Raw genomic sequence first — 14,598 nt, forward strand, 5'->3', positions numbered from 1 at the left:
CCTAATAACAACAAATTTCTCTATAAACATTTCAATCAGCCCGACCATTCTATTGTTTCAATGAAAGTCCGGATTATAGAGAAAATATATCATCCAACAAATGACCCCATATTGAGTACACCATATCGTTTACAAAGAGAAGACTTTTGGATAAGAGAGTTGGGAACAGCCATTCCCTATGGATGCAATGACAAAATTGATGGTGTAGGTATTTTGTCTAGTCCCAGGTGTAGTACTGTCAATACATTACAATTGTTTAATACTTCTGCTCGACGAAATAGAAGTCATGGTCACAGAAAATATATACCACCTGCTGTACACACCGTGACAATTGATAGTCTATTAACGTCTGTTCAAAAACCTTTAGGAATTCATCATATTAGAACTAAATTATACTCCATTCCATTGTCAAAACTTTCTTTACTATTTCAAGATGCCCAAAATACTTCCGTTACTGATTCTCGTTCTGTTTTGTATAGATTAGTTGCAATTATCATGGACATTGCTAACCATAGACTATTCAAACCCGTATCGACTACATCCAATAGTGAGGAAAAACGTAATTTTTTTAAGGTAGAATTCGCCAATAAAGGTTTAGATGCTATAAATATTAGCAATATTTTCCATCAAAAATCTGTACAAAAAACTATACCTGATTACTTCAAAAATAAAGCTACACCTGTTATTTCTTATACTTACACCAAGTCTATTGCATCCAAGATTTTCAACCACAAGAGAGTTTTAGAGGCTTTTAACCTCAAAGATACAAAATCCAAGCCTCCGGATTGCTCATGTGCATCGTCACAATACAATTACAGTCCAGCTGGTCATATTATTACTGGAGACCTTGGCATCGTTACCAATGAACAACTAAGAGAGTTGTTAGCCAAGGGACCAAAATATAGAATCCCCCAGCCCATCAACTGGAAAAAGAATTTCAAGTTACTGATGGATGCAGTTGAGGACTATGCAAGAAAATGGGTAAAGCGCGAACCAGACGAACCAGAACTGGACACTTTGTCTGAATGGATCAAAGCTATTCGATCATGCATTCAGAGGCGCATACAAAAACTACGATGTAATATGAGTACTAAAGTTTCTAACCCTTTCAAGAATCCGGAGGTTGTGGATGCTTTATCCTCTTTGCATGACAAATATGTCGTTGTTCCAGCAGATAAAGCCTCCAATAATATTGTCTTCATATGTAAAAAACATTATTTGCAATGTCTCACTACAGAGCTTGGAATTGATAAAACTACTGGTAATCCTACATATTCTTTAACATCATTTACCAAGGACGAAATTTTACAAAATCATAAATCTGTCCTTCTTTCTTTTGGTATCAACATCAAAGAAAACGAAGAAAACTTGCCTTCATTATACTGGATACCCAAATTACACAAAACTCCATATAAAGAACGATACATAGCTGGGTCTTCAAAATGTTCAACCAAACATCTTTCTAAAGTACTGACTACTATTCTTTCGACAGTTAAAGATGGGCTTCAAAAATATTGTGAGGAGATATATTCTACCAGTGGTGTTAACCAGATGTGGATTCTCAAAAATTCGAAAGATCTACTGCTTAACCTTCAATCACAATCTTTGCAATTTTGCAGCAACATAAAAACTTTTGATTTTTCTACGCTATATACTACTATTCCCCATGCTCAGTTGAAAGATCGACTACACCATCTCATAAAACAGAGCTTTTTCTATAAAAATGGAAATCGTAGATACAAATTTCTTGTTTTGGGTTACAATAATTCATATTTTGTGAAAAATCACACTGAATCTCCCAGAAAATATACAGAAGATGATATTATCAAAATGCTGGACTTTTTGATCGACAATATATTTGTTGAGTTTGGAGGATTTATATTTCAACAGACAGTCGGTATTCCAATGGGTACTAATTGTGCACCCCTGCTGGCTGATTTGTTTTTGTACTCGTATGAAGCAGAATTCATTCAGAACCTTCTAAAAGACAAAAAGAAAAAGCACCTTGCGAAATTCTTTAATTTTACTTTCCGATATATTGATGATGTTCTATCATTGAATAACCCATATTTCAGCCAATACTTACATCTCATATATCCAAGTGAACTTGAAATTAAGGATACCACTGATACTAGAAGGACTGCTTCATACCTTGATCTTTTCCTCAATATTGACGTAGATGGACGACTTCACACGAAAATCTATGATAAACGGGACGATTTCAACTTCCCAATTATCAATTTCCCATTTCTCAGCAGTAACATACCCTCTGCCCCTTCGTATGGTGTTTACATATCACAATTGATACGTTATTCACGTGCTTGTTCACACTATACGGACTTCATATACAGGAGTGTGCTCCTTACGCAGAAACTGCTCCAACAAAGTTATGAGGAGGACAGATTAAAATTGACACTCCGTAAATTTTATGGACACCATCACGATTTGGTGGATCCATACGATGTTTCGTTGACCAAACTAGCTAAGGACATTTTTACCACATGGTAGATTGTGTTTTGTCATAATGTCGTCTAATCTTTTAATTACCAAACGTGACTTATTCCCGATTGTGACTGTTTTGCCGAGTGTGAACTCGCATTACTATAAGACGTGGTACGGTACTTATACATCCCAAATTCATGTATTAAGTTTAAATGTTTAATGTTATATTTGTAATTCTCATCGGATTTTGTCAAATGTGTTGACGTCTTTTCTATTATATTTATGTGTTATGGTAAAGAAAATTAATCACCGCCTTCATTTATCAGATTTGATTTCGTTCAAAGTAATCAGTACGATATTTTACGTTTGAAGTTAGATTCATAACAAACCTGACATAGTTTTATAATATAGTTAATTGCTACCTCAGTTTTATATTAATAAGAATTAAAATGTGCTTTGTTATTAAATGCAATATCAGTATTTAGTTCAAATACATAATCTTAAATTAATCCTAATTCTATCTTATTCATTCTTATGTGACGTCATTTTTCATTTTTTGATGCTCTGTTTTACTAATTCAAATGACGTCATTTTTTCGTCATTTTTCAGTTTCAAATAGGACGTCACTTGGCGTAGAGGTTTAAACGTATTCGGATGTGTCTACTTTTGTGTTTCAAATGTCTGGTTATGTAAATGTATTTCAGTTGTTTCCTGTAATTAGTTAATACTTCAGCTTTATCATGTACATCTTTTGAATATTCATTTTATTAAATTTACTGTTTGCAAAAGTATAAATTACTCTAAATTATAGGGATTTTCTGGTAACTTAACAGAAAACCCTTGCCGTTTTTGGCACAACCCTTTTTGATCTTTTGGTCCTCGATGCTGTTCAACTTTGTACTCGTTTCGGCTTTCAAACTTTTGTATCTGTGCGTCACACATAGGTCTTGTGTGGACAAAATACACTTCTGGCGTATTAAAATTTTGAACTTGTTGCCTTTTGTTGGCTGTTGTTCGTGTGATTCTTTGTCAATTGTGTTCTCCAATTTATTTATATTGTAGTCCTGTGTTGTCATTTTGATGTTATATTTCACATGGCCATAAAAGTGCGAGGTTTGGCATGCCACAAAACCAGGTTCAACCCACCATTTTTTCCTTTAAAAATGCCCTGTACCAAGTCAGGAATATGGTCATTGTTATATTATAGTTCGTTTCTGTGTGTATTACATTATAACGTTGTGTCGTTTGTTTTCTCTTATTTTTGAGTGTAAATTCACATTGCGATAAGACGTGTCACGGTACTTGTCTATCCCAAATTCATGTATTTGGTTTTGATGTTATATATATATGTTATATTTGTTATTCTCGTGGGATTTTGTCTATATGTGTTACATTTTAGTGTTATGTCGTTGTTCTCCTCTTATATTTAATGCGTTTCCCTCGGTTTTAGTTTGTTATCCCGATTTTGTTTTTTGTCCATGGATTTATGAGTTTTGAACAGCGGTATACTACTGTTGCCTTTATTTATCACCACCGGACCGGAATCTCTGCTGGTGGACAATCTGTCCCCGAGGATTCTACCAGTCCGGTAGCCTAACAGCATGAAAACTAGTAGAACAAAAAATATTATACTGGATGATACGACGCCCAGGATAAAAAGGTGTCAATCGGCTGTTGTCAAGGACACAACAACACCGATTTTATCAGGTGTCCCAAGAATCATCTTAAATGATGTTATGAAAATGACACACGTGCAGTCTTCTGAATCCTCATTATACTATAAAAAATCAGACAAGTTTGAATATATTCGGCCGTGTACTGTTCAACTTTCAGATATTTTAGATTTCAATGACAACCATCAATATTGCTCTATTTCCAAATGTAACCGTAAAAATTGTAAAACCTGTGATATACTTATAACTGATACCCACTTTCAAAGTAATTTAACCACCAAAAATTACAATACACATAGTCATGAGGATTTGAATTGCACTGCTTCCAATATTGTATACGGTATTGAATGTACTCTTTGTGGATTGATCTACGTCGGGGAAACTCGACAAAGACTCAATTTTAGGATGAATGATCATCGGTCTAATGTAAATGATCCTAATAACAACAAATTTCTCTATAAACATTTCAATCAGCCCGACCATTCTATTGTTTCAATGAAAGTCCGGATTATAGAGAAAATATATCATCCAACAAATGACCCCATATTGAGTACACCATATCGTTTACAAAGAGAAGACTTTTGGATAAGAGAGTTGGGAACAGCCATTCCCTATGGATGCAATGACAAAATTGATGGTGTAGGTATTTTGTCTAGTCCCAGGTGTAGTACTGTCAATACATTACAATTGTTTAATACTTCTGCTCGACGAAATAGAAGTCATGGTCACAGAAAATATATACCACCTGCTGTACACACCGTGACAATTGATAGTCTATTAACGTCTGTTCAAAAACCTTTAGGAATTCATCATATTAGAACTAAATTATACTCCATTCCATTGTCAAAACTTTCTTTACTATTTCAAGATGCCCAAAATACTTCCGTTACTGATTCTCGTTCTGTTTTGTATAGATTAGTTGCAATTATCATGGACATTGCTAACCATAGACTATTCAAACCCGTATCGACTACATCCAATAGTGAGGAAAAACGTAATTTTTTTAAGGTAGAATTCGCCAATAAAGGTTTAGATGCTATAAATATTAGCAATATTTTCCATCAAAAATCTGTACAAAAAACTATACCTGATTACTTCAAAAATAAAGCTACACCTGTTATTTCTTATACTTACACCAAGTCTATTGCATCCAAGATTTTCAACCACAAGAGAGTTTTAGAGGCTTTTAACCTCAAAGATACAAAATCCAAGCCTCCGGATTGCTCATGTGCATTGTCACAATACAATTACAGTCCAGCTGGTCATATTATTACTGGAGACCTTGGCATCGTTACCAATGAACAACTAAGAGAGTTGTTAGCCAAGGGACCAAAATATAGAATCCCCCAGCCCATCAACTGGAAAAAGAATTTCAAGTTACTGATGGATGCAGTTGAGGACTATGCAAGAAAATGGGTAAAGCGCGAACCAGACGAACCAGAACTGGACACTTTGTCTGAATGGATCAAAGCTATTCGATCATGCATTCAGAGGCGCATACAAAAACTACGATGTAATATGAGTACTAAAGTTTCTAACCCTTTCAAGAATCCGGAGGTTGTGGATGCTTTATCCTCTTTGCATGACAAATATGTCGTTGTTCCAGCAGATAAAGCCTCCAATAATATTGTCTTCATATGTAAAAAACATTATTTGCAATGTCTCACTACAGAGCTTGGAATTGATAAAACTACTGGTAATCCTACATATTCTTTAACATCATTTACCAAGGACGAAATTTTACAAAATCATAAATCTGTCCTTCTTTCTTTTGGTATCAACATCAAAGAAAACGAAGAAAACTTGCCTTCATTATACTGGATACCCAAATTACACAAAACTCCATATAAAGAACGATACATAGCTGGGTCTTCAAAATGTTCAACCAAACATCTTTCTAAAGTACTGACTACTATTCTTTCGACAGTTAAAGATGGGCTTCAAAAATATTGTGAGGAGATATATTCTACCAGTGGTGTTAACCAGATGTGGATTCTCAAAAATTCGAAAGATCTACTGCTTAACCTTCAATCACAATCTTTGCAATTTTGCAGCAACATAAAAACTTTTGATTTTTCTATGCTATATACTACTATTCCCCATGCTCAGTTGAAAGATCGACTACACCATCTCATAAAACAGAGCTTTTTCTATAAAAATGGAAATCGTAGATACAAATTTCTTGTTTTGGGTTACAATAATTCATATTTTGTGAAAAATCACACTGAATCTCCCAGAAAATATACAGAAGATGATATTATCAAAATGCTGGACTTTTTGATCGACAATATATTTGTTGAGTTTGGAGGATTTATATTTCAACAGACAGTCGGTATTCCAATGGGTACTAATTGTGCACCCCTGCTGGCTGATTTGTTTTTGTACTCGTATGAAGCAGAATTCATTCAGAACCTTCTAAAAGACAAAAAGAAAAAGCACCTTGCGAAATTCTTTAATTTTACTTTCCGATATATTGATGATGTTCTATCATTGAATAACCCATATTTCAGCCAATACTTACATCTCATATATCCAAGTGAACTTGAAATTAAGGATACCACTGATACTAGAAGGACTGCTTCATACCTTGATCTTTTCCTCAATATTGACGTAGATGGACGACTTCACACGAAAATCTATGATAAACGGGACGATTTCAACTTCCCAATTATCAATTTCCCATTTCTCAGCAGTAACATACCCTCTGCCCCTTCGTATGGTGTTTACATATCACAATTGATACGTTATTCACGTGCTTGTTCACACTATACGGACTTCATATACAGGAGTGTGCTCCTTACGCAGAAACTGCTCCAACAAAGTTATGAGGAGGACAGATTAAAATTGACACTCCGTAAATTTTATGGACACCATCACGATTTGGTGGATCCATACGATGTTTCGTTGACCAAACTAGCTAAGGACATTTTTACCACATGGTAGATTGTGTTTTGTCATAATGTCGTCTAATCTTTTAATTACCAAACGTGACTTATTCCCGATTGTGACTGTTTTGCCGAGTGTGAACTCGCATTACTATAAGACGTGGTACGGTACTTATACATCCCAAATTCATGTATTAAGTTTAAATGTTTAATGTTATATTTGTAATTCTCATCGGATTTTGTCAAATGTGTTGACGTCTTTTCTATTATATTTATGTGTTATGGTAAAGAAAATTAATCACCGCCTTCATTTATCAGATTTGATTTCGTTCAAAGTAATCAGTACGATATTTTACGTTTGAAGTTAGATTCATAACAAACCTGACATAGTTTTATAATATAGTTAATTGCTACCTCAGTTTTATATTAATAAGAATTAAAATGTGCTTTGTTATTAAATGCAATATCAGTATTTAGTTCAAATACATAATCTTAAATTAATCCTAATTCTATCTTATTCATTCTTATGTGACGTCATTTTTCATTTTTTGATGCTCTGTTTTACTAATTCAAATGACGTCATTTTTTCGTCATTTTTCAGTTTCAAATAGGACGTCACTTGGCGTAGAGGTTTAAACGTATTCGGATGTGTCTACTTTTGTGTTTCAAATGTCTGGTTATGTAAATGTATTTCAGTTGTTTCCTGTAATTAGTTAATACTTCAGCTTTATCATGTACATCTTTTGAATATTCATTTTATTAAATTTACTGTTTGCAAAAGTATAAATTACTCTAAATTATAGGGATTTTCTGGTAACTTAACAGAAAACCCTTGCCGTTTTTGGCACAACCCTTTTTGATCTTTTGGTCCTCGATGCTGTTCAACTTTGTACTCGTTTCGGCTTTCAAACTTTTGTATCTGTGCGTCACACATAGGTCTTGTGTGGACAAAATACACTTCTGGCGTATTAAAATTTTGAACTTGTTGCCTTTTGTTGGCTGTTGTTCGTGTGATTCTTTGTCAATTGTGTTCTCCAATTTATTTATATTGTAGTCCTGTGTTGTCATTTTGATGTTATATTTCACATGGCCATAAAAGTGCGAGGTTTGGCATGCCACAAAACCAGGTTCAACCCACCATTTTTTCCTTTAAAAATGCCCTGTACCAAGTCAGGAATATGGTCATTGTTATATTATAGTTCGTTTCTGTGTGTATTACATTATAACGTTGTGTCGTTTGTTTTCTCTTATTTTTGAGTGTAAATTCACATTGCGATAAGACGTGTCACGGTACTTGTCTATCCCAAATTCATGTATTTGGTTTTGATGTTATATATATATGTTATATTTGTTATTCTCGTGGGATTTTGTCTATATGTGTTACATTTTAGTGTTATGTCGTTGTTCTCCTCTTATATTTAATGCGTTTCCCTCGGTTTTAGTTTGTTATCCCGATTTTGTTTTTTGTCCATGGATTTATGAGTTTTGAACAGCGGTATACTACTGTTGCCTTTATTTAGAAATAGGTATGGTGATTGAGGGCATTGCCAAGAATCTGTCCGGTTTAAGGGAGATAACTCAATTTGATAACAATTATTTGTATCGACAAGGACGATAATCCATCCTCGCTCCATATGGGATGCATGCACTTCAAGTTCCTATGAAAGAATCACAAGTATGACTGAAATGAGTGCCAATGAGACAACCCTCTATCCAAGTCGCAGTTACAAAAGTAAACCAATATAGGTCAACGTACGGTCTGTTTGTTTTATTCACACATCGTTGTCAGTATAATGGAATTTTATGTGACTGTCATACAAGTGATAGGTTTAGCTAACTATATAACAACCAGGTTACTTTTTTCTACCTTAGGAAATGCTTTTTCCAAGTCAGGAATATGACAGTTGTCTATTCGTTTGATAAACTTGAGCTTTTGATTGTGCAATATGCTTAGGAACTTTCCGTTTTGAAATTTCCTCTGAATTCAGTATTTTGGTGATTTTACTTTTAATTTACAAGCAACTCTCCATATCTCCGGTGTCAAGACTACCATAACATCTCACTCAATCTCCTCTGAATCACCATGCACTCAATCTCCTCTAAATCATCATGCGCTCACCCAATCTCCTCTAAATCATAAAGCACTCGCTCAATCTCCTCTAAATCATCAAGCACTCGCTCAATCTCCCTTAAATCATCATGCATAACTCAATCTCCTTTAAATCATCACAAACTCGCTCAATCTCCTTTAAATCATCACAAACTCGCTCAATCTCATCTAAATCATTAAGCACTCGCTCAATAACCTCTAAATCATCAAGCACGCGTTCAATTTCCTCTGAATCTTCATGCACTCGTCCAACTTCCTCTGAATCGTCATGCGCTCACTCAATCTCATTTTAATCATCATGCACTCACTCAATCTTCTCTGAATCATCATGCACTCCCTCAATCTCCTCTGAATCACCATGCACTCACTCAATCTCCTCTGAATCATCATGTAATCGCTCAATCTCCTCTGAATCTTCATGCGCTCACTCAAATCTCCTCTGAATCATCATGCTCTAACTCAATCTCCTTCTAATTATTATGCACTCACTAAATCTCCTTTGAATCATTATGTACTTACTCAATCTCCTCTGAACCATCATGCGCCCACTCAATCTCTTTTGAATCATCATGCGCTCACTCACTTTCCTTTGAATCCTCATGCACTCACTCAATCTCCTCTGAAGTATATTGCACACACTCAATCTCCACTGAATCACCATGCACTGACGTTCTCTTCTGAATCATCATGCACTCACTCAATCTCCTCTGAACCATCATACACTCACCCAATCTCCTCTGAACCATCATGCACTCACTTAATCTCCTCTGAATCATCATACACTCGCCCAATTCCTCTGAACCATCATGCACTCACTCAATGTCCTCTGAAACATAATGCACTCACTTAATCTCCTCTGAATCATCATACACTCACCCCATCTCCTCGGAACCATCATGCACTCACTTAATCTCCTCTGAACCATAATGCACTCACTCAATCTTCTCTGAATCATCATGCACTAACAGAATCTCCTCTGAAACATCATGCACTCCCTTAATATCCTCTGTACCATAATACACTCACTCAATCTCCTCTGAAACACCATGCACTCACTTAATCTCCTCTGAAACATAATGCACTCACTCAATCTCCTCTGAAACATCATGCACTCACTTAATCTCCTCTGAACCGTCATGCACTCACCCAATCTCCTCTGAACCATCATGCACTCACTCAATCTCCTCTAAACCATCATGCACTCTCTCAATCTCCTCTGAATCATCATGCACTCACCCAATCTCCTCTGAAACATCATGCACTCACTCGATCTCATCTGAATCATCATGCACTCGCTAAATCTAAATTTATTACATGTTGATTAATATAAGGGTCAGTTGCTGGGTCATTTGAAATGTAAAATACAGCTGTTAATCATGTTAATTGACATAGAAAGAAGTTATATTATTCTACTGTTGGATCAGCCCAGAGCCTGTCTACCTTACTGGAGCATTTGAGATCAATTCTTTTTCGATGGGTTCATTAAATTTTTTTTTTAATCTTAAGTTTTCTATGTAGTAGTTTTTGTGACTATTGTTTGTCTTTCAATCTTTTTTCCCCTTTGCCATGGTATTACTTTTCTTCAATTTATGAGTTTTAATGTACTTTTTGTATCTGCCACCTCTTGTTTATTGTAAGATCAGGGCAGTCAGTGTTACACTTAATTATAGGATCAAAAGTTTGAAGATGGTTGACAGCTTAATGTCCAGCAGCAAATTAGGCACATATTCAGCATGTTCAGGAAGAGAATATGTTGATGTAAAATGATTATTAATATATAAAAAAAAGAAGATATGGTATGATTGCCAATGAGACAACTCTTCACAAGAGACCAAAATAACACAACAATTAACAACTATAGGTCCCCGTACGGCCTTCACCAATGAGTAAAGCCCATAGTCGGCCATAAAAGGCCCCAAAATGACAATGTAAAACAATTCAAACGAAAAAACTAAACTATCAGCCTAATTTCTGTACAAAAATTGAACAAAAAACAAATATTTAACACATAAACAAACGACAACTACTGAATTACAGACTCCTGACTTGGGACAGGCACATACATACAGAATGTAGCGGGGTTACCCTGCTTTGTACTACACTTCCACACTAATCCAGATTTTGAACATTCTAGTTTTACAAGGTAACAGTCCCATGGCCAGGAAGACAAGTATCCTAAATGGACATGTTTTTCTGTCTCCAAGCAGCCCAGTCTTTGCTTGTACTCCTTAATGCCACATGTTTCGCAGAAATGCGTCAAATACCTTTTTAAAGTCTTTTGGCGTGAAATAATGAAATGAAAGGATGGAATTCCAAATTAAATCTCTTGAAGTTAATTTATGCATAAACTGACATTTACATGGCAAGTATTTGGAACTATATTTCAGTGTATGTAGAGATATTGTGTGTAATATTGCTACATCCTGGTGATTTGGAACTTTATTTCAATGTATTTAGAAATGTTTGTGTCTAATACAGCTACATATCCTGGTGATGCCTTAAGAAAGATTTGAAAATAAAATTCCAATCTTTCCAAAAACTACAGGCTGACAACTATTTTCTTTTATTCTTTTAATGTTTATCAATTAGAAATAAACTGTTTCTAGGTTTTAAATGAACATTTTTTATAATAAAATGTACATGTAGTGGAGATGGAACTACTGAAATCAAGTTATTAAAGATCAAGTTATTTATTTGTTTTCCAAAGAAAGGATAAAGTTTGATAGGGTTCACTGCTCACTGTGGATAGGTAAACAATTTAAAATAAAGACTACTGTAAACCAACTTATTTTAGCGGATACTTTAGTTTGCGTTATACCAATTCAAGTCCATTTCGCGGCTTTTTAAATTCGCGATTTTCTCATTTAATTGATGTAGTTTAATAAAGATTTACTTATTCACGACGATTTATATTCGCGTAATTTTTCTACTCGCGAAAGTCGCGAAAATAAATTGCTTGCGAGAATAAGTTGGTTTACAGTATTTGTAACATTGGCTACCAATTTTTTTTAAATCCACTATATGTACTTTGATCTTTTACCTTATTCTTTTCAGAAAATTAATATGCCATGAAAACTACTTGTAGATTATATAGAATCTTCCTAAGTAATTTGCATAAAAATAATTTTGAAGCGATACACTTATTACACCAAAATAACGTGACTCAAAACTAATTTTGAATAGATTTTGTAATTATAATGAAGAATAAACACAATCTTGATCTTTTATTTGTTTCAGTGCAAACTGGAAATACACTGGTTTCATTCAAGATGGTGTTCTGTGGGAATGGGTCATCTTGTTTAAAGAATTAATTTGTATGAATTACAATCAACAATTATATATATTACATAGAAAATAACATTGCAATTGGATTTCATTCATCACTGAAATAAACTTACATCTAATGAAAAGAAATATACAACATATAAACACTTAGTCTATAAATAAACTAATACTGTCAATGCAAATGGAATTCTTCAATATATACACATGTCATGTGACGCTGATTATGTTTTGCCGTTAAATGCATTTGAATCTCACAGTTAGTTTGAATCCTCAATGATAGATGCCAGTGATCATGGAACACATCCTTGTGGAGGACTGACACCACTTTGTTTGCACATGCCATTTAATTGCACCTTGTCATATTTATATAATGCCTTGTTATGAAAATTACAACACAAAAGTATATCACTGCATTAAGATATAATCCATTTAATAAACTTTCCAACCTTTTCCGTCCATTATCAAAGTGGATAAATATTAGCTATATCTTTCACTTTGTTCCAAAAGTTTGGAGTTGTCATTCTTCATAAACCAATCATTATTCTATCATTAACATCTCTTGTGATTCACAAAACTGTAAAGTTTCACCTTTTATCAATGCTATAAAACCTATCATTTGTATTAATGTCTGTTTTGCCTAATAAAGATGAAACTCACTTCCTTCATTTTGAGAGAGAAACATATTTTGTATAAAACATCCATTTTGTTTTGTAATTCTCTCGAATCCAGTTAATCACACATGGAACAAACATTAATATTTTGAGGCAAACTGGTTCCTCTCCACAGTTTAAAAGTCACTATCTTTTTTCTCAATGTGGTGGCAGGGGACCATATCTCTCTCTTTCTAATGCAATCTGTCTTTGTATGGCCTCATGCTGAGCAGCTTGTGCTGATAACTGAAAGAAAATAATTATCTGTTATTAAACAATCATACAGGAGTCATGCATAGCAATTTATTATTTTCGAAGAGGTTCTGTGTTTCAATATTCAGTAGTATTTACTATTAATGTTGCTGCTACCACTCTCTCTAATGTTTATATTTTTCAACTGTTCCTGATATTATTTAAATGTCTTTGATAGGTTGTCTCTTTTGATACTTTTAGTATCCTTTTTTCAATTGCCCTTTTGTATCCCTTCTTCTATTTCTTTTTGGTACCCCTTTTTCTATTTCCTTTTGGTATCCCTTTTTTCTATTTTCTTTTAGTATCCCCATTTCTTTTTTCTAACTTATCACATCTACAATATTTGTTATTATGTGTTATCTATTTCCCTTTAAAATATTTTGGGTATTATGACCTTTAGTTGCACCCTTCATAATCATGCAGCCTCTATTGTCATAGCTTGGTGCTATAAGGGGAAATGACTGAATGTAAGTGTTATTAAAAACAGAAAATTTACTGATTTAAAAATCTAATAAAAACACTTTTGTTTTGTTTTTTTTAAAACTTTTTTGTAAATATATTAGAGAAATTTTAAGGCTTGAGAGTATATGCAATGGGATTTCTGTTATAAATAATATTTTCAAGAGGCATAGCCATAACTTGTTTAAAGTTTAAAACATTTGATCAGCATTTATTTTCAAACTTGTTCAAGATATTGCTGATATAAATCTATGATATAAGACTAATAAAAATCATGACAGAATTGTACATGTTAAAGAGTGCTAACATTAGACTGAATGGACAGACAGTATTCTTACCCCCCCCCCCCCTACAATGCATTGCATAGAGGACAAAAAGATATGAAGATGTGGTATCATTGCCAATGAGACAAATCTCCACCTGAGACCGAATGATGTAGAAGTTTGCAACTATAGGTCACTGTACGGTCTTAAACCATACCGCATAACTGTTTGATGCTGACTTTGAATACCAGTCCGACAAGGATGACTAATAAAAATTAAAAAAATAATGTTTATAAAGTCAATTATAATGTATGAAAAAATAAAACTAAGTTTTGCCTTTCAATTTTCTTGCATTTATCCGAAATATAAAAAAAAAAAGAAAAGAAATTTATTGGTACACAGTAATTTAGCCTAATATAGATATACACATGTAATATTCAAGAAAATTGTTGTTAAAACATAAGAATTGTTAAAAATGTTCAATTTGTGCAGTTTGTTTGACATTTTTCTTCTTCAAAACAATGTTCATGTCGTATCAAAGGGAAATAATCAAACATTTAAAATCCAAAATAAAACCAT

The 14,598-nt window shown here is 33.9% G+C and overlaps 1 protein-coding gene across 4 annotated transcripts in view; it reads right to left on the reverse strand.

Moving 5' to 3' along the window:
• Nucleotides 1–12,319: 12,319 nt before the first annotated feature.
• LOC143057830 (uncharacterized) overlaps nt 12,320–14,598 on the reverse strand; it is a 98,315-nt gene continuing 96,036 nt past the window's right edge. For all 4 annotated transcript variants that reach the window (XM_076231258.1, XM_076231257.1, XM_076231254.1 and 1 more), the window contains exon 24: nt 12,320–13,291. In XM_076231258.1, the coding sequence (XP_076087373.1) occupies nt 13,205–13,291 (87 nt within the window). In that variant the 3' untranslated portion in view covers nt 12,320–13,204. The remainder of the gene's footprint in view (nt 13,292–14,598) is intronic.

Source organism: Mytilus galloprovincialis, chromosome 13, assembly GCF_965363235.1.
Source record: "Mytilus galloprovincialis chromosome 13, xbMytGall1.hap1.1, whole genome shotgun sequence".
NCBI lineage: Eukaryota > Metazoa > Mollusca > Bivalvia > Mytilida > Mytilidae > Mytilus > Mytilus galloprovincialis.